Source organism: Rhinatrema bivittatum, chromosome 9, assembly GCF_901001135.1.
Source record: "Rhinatrema bivittatum chromosome 9, aRhiBiv1.1, whole genome shotgun sequence".
NCBI lineage: Eukaryota > Metazoa > Chordata > Amphibia > Gymnophiona > Rhinatrematidae > Rhinatrema > Rhinatrema bivittatum.
Window position 1 is genome coordinate 177,830,508 of NC_042623.1, and position 8,381 is coordinate 177,838,888.

General features: G+C 43.5%; 1 protein-coding gene across 2 annotated transcripts in view; it reads right to left on the reverse strand.

The window, feature by feature from the left end:
- Positions 1–1,827, reverse strand: part of POLR2H (RNA polymerase II subunit H) — a 46,735-nt gene extending 44,908 nt beyond the window's left edge. Inside the window, exons 1-2 of one of the 2 annotated variants that reach the window (XM_029615928.1) lie at positions 1,436–1,827; positions 1,179–1,262 (exon numbers count right to left, since the gene is read on the reverse strand). In XM_029615928.1, the coding sequence (XP_029471788.1) occupies positions 1,179–1,262; positions 1,436–1,508 (157 nt within the window). In that variant the 5' untranslated portion in view covers positions 1,509–1,827. The remainder of the gene's footprint in view (positions 1–1,178; positions 1,263–1,435) is intronic. The other variant, XM_029615927.1, reaches the window with a different exon arrangement.
- Positions 1,828–8,381: the final 6,554 nt, after the last annotated feature.

The window sequence follows — 8,381 nt, forward strand, 5'->3', positions numbered from 1 at the left end:
CAGCCTGCTAGGCCGCACAGTCTGCCACATGCTTCTGTTGTTGCAAAAGCAGACAGCTGCCGGTGACTTTATTTTTTTTACAACAAAGATTTAAAGGCCAGACACACAGGAAAGCACAAAAATAAAAGTAAGGGTACTTCCCTGTCCTGGGCAGACCACTGGCTCTCAGGGGTCCCAGGGTCACGGGATGAAGCTGGCCAGGGGCCCGAGCAATGACCCTTCTGCAGGAGCCTGTCACCTCAGGGAGCAATTTTCCTTAAAATATCCAGTCAGTCAGTCCTGCAGGATTAGCACCTCTACCGTCTGCTGTAGGTAGAGAAATACTGAGAGACTGCAGGTGGCACTCCCCAAAGTTTTGTTCTCTACCTCCATCTGCTGGTAGGGATGAATAAAACCCACTTGTCTGGACTGATCTGGGTATGTTCTGGAATGGAATAAAACTTATCAGCCCACTCTCCCCCCCCCCCATTTCTCTTGCTTCCACTCATCACTTGTCCGTCCCCCCCATTTCTCTTGCTTCCACCCATCACTTGTCCATTCCCCCCCACCCCGAGATTATTCCAATTACTTCCCCTTCCTCCCTCCATGACCCCAGCACCCTCTTTGCTTCCACCCCCTATAAATTACAGCTCCATAACTTACGCATTCTCATTCTACCCTTAACTGAGTGATTCCCAAGTCCTGGAATCACAGCTGATTAGGTTTTGTGTGTTGCAGCCACTCTCTAGTTTCTCCCCACGTGTGCTCCAGACTCATCCCATTTCTCCTGTTCTCCTCAAGCTTATTAAGTAAGGGGAGTGGCTGAGCTGTATACAGACAGATGTTGAGATTTCTAGTGTTTCCCCTGAGACCGGACAACTGATGTAAATTCTCAGAGTCTCAGGGTGAAATCCTGAGCGTTCCTATGATACAAAACAAGGTTTATACTTTACTCGAACACAGTCCCTCTTCCAGAAATGGGTCACAGAAGGTGGCTCAGAAAATAGCCTTGGGGTGGAGTGTGATTTAGTTATCCCTTTACCTATACCTGTGCAGATAAGGCGAAGGGTGGGATGAGGACGGGATGTTCTGGTTTTTCTTTGTAAAAATAAATACAAATAAAATTGAAAAAGAGAATCAATAGTGCTATGACAACCTAAAGATGATGACGACGACTGTCAGTGAAAGTCACAACTCACCTAAATCCACAGGGTAGATTTGTACGTTAACATCTAGAATTAGGTCCATCTTGAAGGACTCGCTCTCACAATGAAGCCGAGAAACTACAAAGGAGGAGGAAGACACGAATCAAAAAGCAGGAAGGCAAGAAGGGAGAGCAGCGGGAATCCTCCTCAAGCCTCAGCGTTTCAGAAACCATTCATGCTTAAAATGATCCCGCCTCAGAAGACCGCACTCCCTCCCCTTCATGAAAGGAGACCCCGCTCTCTACCCCTACCTCGGTCAAATTTCCTGCCCTCAGGATCGATGTCTTTTACGTCAAAAATATCCTCAAACAGAATCCCGGCCATTGCGAGACCGTTACACGAAAGGGGAAAGGGAAGATCACGGGGCAGGAAAGATTCAAGGAGCTGGGGAAACTCCCGGGGGTAATCACAGCACACGGAGAATTCTGGAAGTGGTTATAACACAGAGAGTGCTGGGAAGCAGCTGTAGCAGGAGGTAGTAAAGTCCCCGACGTTATAACGCGCTTCACTCGGAAGTGAAAATAGAGTTAAAAGGCAGTGAGAAATAAACAGCTACTGTGAAGGTCTTTCACTTCCGTTTCCGGGGCACTGAGCGACGTAATAGGACGCTAATGCCGTGGCGTGAGGTCAATTCGTTGCTGCGTCTCCCGAAATGGAAGCCGGCAAGTGCATGAGAGAGCGCATGCGTCAGGGAAGTTATGACGCGGGAAGAGGGCGGGATGCCTAAAGTATGACGGCTGAAGAGAAGAGCCCTTGAGGGATAGGGCGGGACTGTGAGACATCCAAAGTATGAATAGAGCACGGATAACCGCAGAGAAAGTTCAGGAGAGGACTCAGTAGTAGCCTGACACCCACACGAAGTAGGAATACAGAATGAACAGCTGCAGCGAGAGCTCGGGAGGATAGAGCAACACCGTGATATATTCAAAATATGAATACAATGCAGACAGCTGCTCAGGGGAGGAGATGCGCTGGAAGAACCGAAAGACGATAAATACAGCAAGGGCAGCTGGAAAGAGCTCTGAGGAGAATCGGAAGGGTGCTGCACCCTGATACATACAGAGTGTGAATACAACACAAGACAGCCCTAGAATGAGAGGGCAGGCCAGCGAGCCACCCTAACTATGAATACAGCATGGATATCTGCAGAAAGATCCCAGGGGAGGAAATATCCGCACCCAAAGTATGAATACAGCATGGATATCTGCAGAAAGATCCCAGGGGAGGAGACATCCGCACCCAAAGTATGAATACAGCATGGATATCTGCAGAAAGATCCCAGGGGAGGAGACATCCGCACCCAAAGTATGAATACAGCATGGATATCTGCAGAAAGATCCCAGGGGAGGAGACATCCGCACCCAAAGTATGAATACAGCATGGATATCTGCAGAAAGATCCCAGGGGAGGAGACATCCGTACCCAAAGTATGAATACAGCACAGCCAGCTGAAGAGAGCCCATAGAGCACAGGTGCCAAACTCCGGTCCTCGAGAGCCACAAACAGACCGGGTTTTCAGGATATCCACAACGAATATAATATATGAGATAGATCTGCATCCCCTGCAAAACTATCTCATGCATATTCGTTGTGGTTATCCTGAAATCCTGGCCTGTTTGTGGCCCTCCAGGACTGGAGTTCGCCACCCCTGCAATAGAGAGAGGGCGGGACTGTGAGACACTCAAAATATAAATGCAGTAAGAGATCAGGGGAGGAGACAACATTCTGATACACTCAAAGTATTAATACAAGAGGGACAAGAGAGGGCAGGACTATGAGATAACCAAAATATGAATTCAGCATGGAGCGCTAAGGGAAGGAGACAATACCCTGACATGGCTAATGTATGAATATTGTGCATACCCTCCAAAACTTAGAAAGTACTATCATAAGAAAATGGAGGTAATTCAATAAACATTATACCATATCTGAATCCAATGTTTATTGAATTACCTCCATTTTCTTATAATAATGTATGAATATAGCATGAACAGCTGAAGAAAGCCCCGAGGGGGAAGAGGGAGGGACTATGAAAGACATAAATGTTAAGAAAACAGCATGGATAGCTACAGAAAGAGCTAAAGGGAAATGACAACACCCTTACATGTCCAAGCTAGTACCATGAATCTGAGTAGAATATGATTGATTATAGTTTGGCTGGATTTTACTAAAACCTTTGGCAGTGATTGGGAGTACAACAGCAGCAGAAATGAGTTAAGAACATAAGAAATTGCCATGCTGGGTCGCCCAGCATCCTGTTTCCAACAGAGGCCAAAACCAGGCAACAAGAACCTGGCAATTACCCAAACACTGAGAAGAATCAATGCTACTGATGCCATTAATAATAGTGGCTATTCCCTAAGTATAATTGATTAATAGCCATTAATGGACCTCTCCTCCAAGAACTCATCCAAACCTTTTTTGAACCCAGCTACACTAACTGCCCTAACCACCTCATCTGGCAACAAATTCCAGAGCTTCATTGTGCGTTGAGTGAAAAAGAATTTTCTCCGATTAGTCTTAAATGTGCTACTTGCTAACTTCATGGAATGCCCCCTTCTATTATTCGAAAGTGTAAATAACCGATTCACATCTACTCGTTCAAGACCTCTCATGATCTTAAAGACCTCTATCATATCCCCCCTCAGCCGTCTCTTCTCCAAGCTGAACAGCCCTAACCTCTTCAGCCTTTCCTCATAGGGGAGCTGTTCCATCCCCTTTATCATTTTGGTTGCCCTTCTCTGTACCTTCTCCATCGCAACGATATCTTTTTTGAGATGCGGCGACCAGAATTGTACACAGTATTCAAGGTGCGGTCTCACCATGGAGCGATATAGAGGCATTATGACATTTTTTGTTCTATTAACCATTCCCTTCCTAATAATTCCTAACATTCTATTTGCTTTTTTGACTGCTGCAGCACACTGAGCCGACGATTTTAACGTATTATCCACTATGATGCCTAGATCTTTTTCCTGGGTGGTAGCTCCTAATATGGAACCTAACATTGTGTAACTACAGCAAGGGTTATTTTTCCCTATATGCAACACCTTGCACTTGTCCACATTAAATTTCATCTGCCATTTGGATGCCCAATCTTCCAGTCTTGCAAGGTCCTCCTGTAATGTATCACAGTCTGCTTGTGATTTAACTACTCTGAATAATTTTGTATTATCCACAAATTTGATAACCTCACTCGTCGTATTCCTTTCCAGATCATTTATATATATATTGAAAAGCACTGGTCCAAGTACAGATCCCTGAGGCACTCCACTGTTTACCCTTTTCCACTGAGAAAATTGACCATTTAATCCTACTCTCTGTTTCCTGTCTTTTAACCAGTTTGTAATCCACGAAAGGACATCGCCTCCTATCCCATGACTTTTTAGTTTTCGTAGAAGCCTCTCATGAGGGACTTTGTCAAACGCCTTCTGAAAATCCAAATACACTACATCTACAGGTTCACCTTTATCCACATGTTTATTAACCCCTTCAAAAAAATGAAGCAGATTTGTTAGGCAAGACTTCCCTTGGGTAAATCCATGTTGACTGTGTCCCATTAAATCATGTCTTTCTATATGCTCTACGATTTTGATCCTGAGAATAGTTTCCACTATTTTTCCTGGCATTGAAGTCAGGCTCACTGGTCTATAGTTACCCGGATCGCCCCTGGAGCCTTTTTTAAATATTGGGGTTACATTGGCCACCTTCCAGTCTTCAGGTACAATGGATGATTGTAATGATAGGTTACAAATTTTAACTAATAGATCAGAAATTTAATTTTTGAGTTCCTTCAGAACCCTAGGATGCATACCATCCGGTCCAGGTGATTTGCTACTCTTTAGTTTGTCAATCTGGCCTACTACATCTTCCAGGTTCACAGAGATTTTGTTCAGTTCGTCTGAGTCATCACCCCTGAAAACCATCTCTGGAACTGGTATCTCCCCAACATCCTCATTAGTAAACACGGAGGCAAAGAATTCATTTAGTCTTTCTGCAATGGCCTTATCTTCCCTAAGAGCCCCTTTAACCCCTCTGTCATCTAATGGTCCAACCGACTCCCTCACAGGTTTCTTGCTTTGGATATATTTAAAAAAGTTTTTATTATGAATTTTTGCCTCTATGGCCAACTTCATTTCAAATTCTCTCTTCGCCTGTCGTATCAATGTTTTACACTTACCTTGACAATGCTTATGTTTTATCCTATTTTCTTCAGATGGATCCTTCTTCCAATTTTTGAAGGATGTTTTTTGGCTAAAATAGCCTCTATCACCTCACCTTTTAACCATGACGGTAATCGTTTTGCCTTCCTTCCACCTTTCTTAATGCGTGGAATACATATGGACTGCGCCTCTAGGATTGTATTTTTAAACAATATCCAAGCCTGTTGAACACTTTTAACCTTTGCAGCTGTACCTTTCAGTTTTTTTCTAACTATTTTCCTCATTTTATCAAAGTTTCCCTTTTTAAAATTTAGTGTTAGAGCTGCAGATTTACTTATTGTCCCCCTTCCAGTTATTAGTTTAAATTTGATCATGTTATGATCACTGTTGCCAAGTGGCCCCACCACCGTTACTTCTTTCACCAAATCTTGCGTTCCACTAAGAATTAAATCTAAAATAGCTCCCTCTCTTGTTGGTTCCTGAACCAATTGCTCCATGAAGCAATCATTTATTACTTCCAGGAACTTTATGTCTCTAGCAAGTCCTGATGTTACATTTACCCAGTCAATATTGGGGTAATTGAAATCTAGAAATATTACAGAAGCACCTTGCACGTAAGTCAATCCACAAAGTCAATAGTGCAAGTAAAGAGATCAAAGTCCCATTCACTTAGTATAAGAGATTTATTAAACGTAAGTAAAGTTCATCAATCATTTAATGCGGCAACTCCATGTAAGTAATAGCAAACGTATGTTTTACAAGTCCCCTGACACGGTCCCGTGTTTCGCGGAGGCTGCATCGGGAGGGACCCAAAAGGAATTATTCATATCTGTAATGTAATATAACATAAAATAATGAGGGAAGGAACGAACACTGCCAAACAAGTAATACGATTAAAGGTACACATACCCATTCAAGTCTTCTCAGGAGCGCACTCGCCCTCTGATCTGGGGAGGAGGAGGCTTCTCCGGTATGCTTGGTCGGAGGGAGCAGCGATGGATCTATACCTTAAACACAGTAGCCCCTTCTGGCCTCAATAAAGATATTGAATGGTACCTGTTTTATTAACCACACTTAGAAGTTTCTATCCACAGGTGTCTGTCTGCTGATTGCAATATCTCGCGAGAGTTGCCCTTCGCGCCTTTTTCTGCTCTTTAAATGTCTGTACAGATCAGAGGGCGAGTGCGCTCCTGAGAAGACTTGAATGGGTATGTGTACCTTTAATCGTATTACTTGTTTGACAGTGTTCATTCCTTCCCTCATTATTTTATGTTATATTACATTACAGATATGAATAATTCCTTTTGGGTCCCTCCCGATGCAGCCTCCGCGAAACACGGGACCGTGTCGGGGGACTTGTAAAACATACGTTTGCTATTACTTACATAGAGTTGCCGCATTAAATGATTGATAAACTTTACTTACGTTTAATAAATCTCTTATACTAAGTGAATGGGACTTTGATCTCTTTACTTGCACTATTGACTTTGTGGTAATTGAAATCTCCCATTATTATTGCACTGCCAAATTGGTTTGCTTCCCTGATTTCTCTTAGCATTTCATCATCTCTGACCATTTTGTCCAGGTGGATGGTAGTATACTCCTATCACTATACTCTTACCCAACACATATGGGATTTCTACCCATATAGATTCTACTGAGCATTTAGTCTCTTGTATGATCTTTATCCTGTTGGACTCTATACCCTCCCGGACATAAAGTGCCACACCCCCACCAAGTTGATCCTCCCTTTAATTGCGATATAATTTGTACCCTAATATAGCACTGTCCCATTGGTTATCCTCCTTCCACCAAGTCTCTGTGATGCCAATTATGTCAATCTCATCATTTGCTGCTATACACTCTAACTCTCCCATCTTACTTCTTAGACCTCTGGCATTGGCATACAGACATTTCAAAGTGTGGTTTTTGCTTGTTTTAACAACCTGCTTTTCAGTTGTTTGGGATAATTCGGAAATCATTAGCTTTGGTGATTTTTTACATATAGGCATATGAACTATGTTTGCTTTTGATGGAATCTCTCTGTTGGGATGCCCCAACTCTCCTGTTTCATTAGTATCCTTCAAGGATACATTTCTCCGAACCATGCACTGCTGAGTGACTGTTGGCTTTCCCCCTTGTTCTAGTTTAAAAGCTGCTCTATCTCCTTTTTGAAAGTTAGTGCCAGCAGCTTGGTTCCACTCTGGTTAAGGTGGAGCCCGTCCTTTCGGAAAAGTCTCCCCTTTCCCCAAAAGTTTCCCCAGTTCCTTACAAAGCTGAATCCCTCTTCCCTGCACCATCGTCTCATCCACGCATTGAAACTCTGGAGCTCTGCCTGCCTCTGGGGACCTGCACGTGGAACAGGAAGCATTTCAGAGAATGCCACCCTGGAGGTTCTGGATTTCAGCTTCCTACCTAAAATCCTAAATTTGGCTTCCAGAACCTCTCTCCCACATTTTCCTATGTCGTTGTTGCCCACATTTACCACGAGTTAAGAGTTGAGCATCTTTTTCTGGTATTTTATTAAAGGCACAACAGAATATTGAATTACTCAACCCTTTACCAGGACCCGATCCTCAAAATACACCTACCTAGTCAAGTTTTCAGGATATCCACAATGAATATACATGACAGATTTGCATATAGGGGAGGCAGTGCATGCAAATCTATGCATATTCTCTCTTCTTCAGTCAATCCCCTCTCCTCCAAACTCAGCTCCTCACTTCACACCAGGATCATCCCTACTTTTTCACACCCCAACTCATTCCTTCTCTCTGACCCCATTCCCCCCCCCCCCCCCCCATTTGCTTCTGCATACATAGAAATGAAATGACATAGAAACAGAAATGACGGCAGAAGAAGACCAAATGGCCCATCCAGTCTGCCCAGCAAGCTTTCACACTTTTATTTTCTCTCTCTCTCATACTTATCTGTTACTCTTGGTAGTAACCTTTTGGTTCTATTTCCCATCCACCCCCACCATTAATGTAATCCATTTCCCATCCACCCCCGCCATGAATGTAACCTTTTGGTT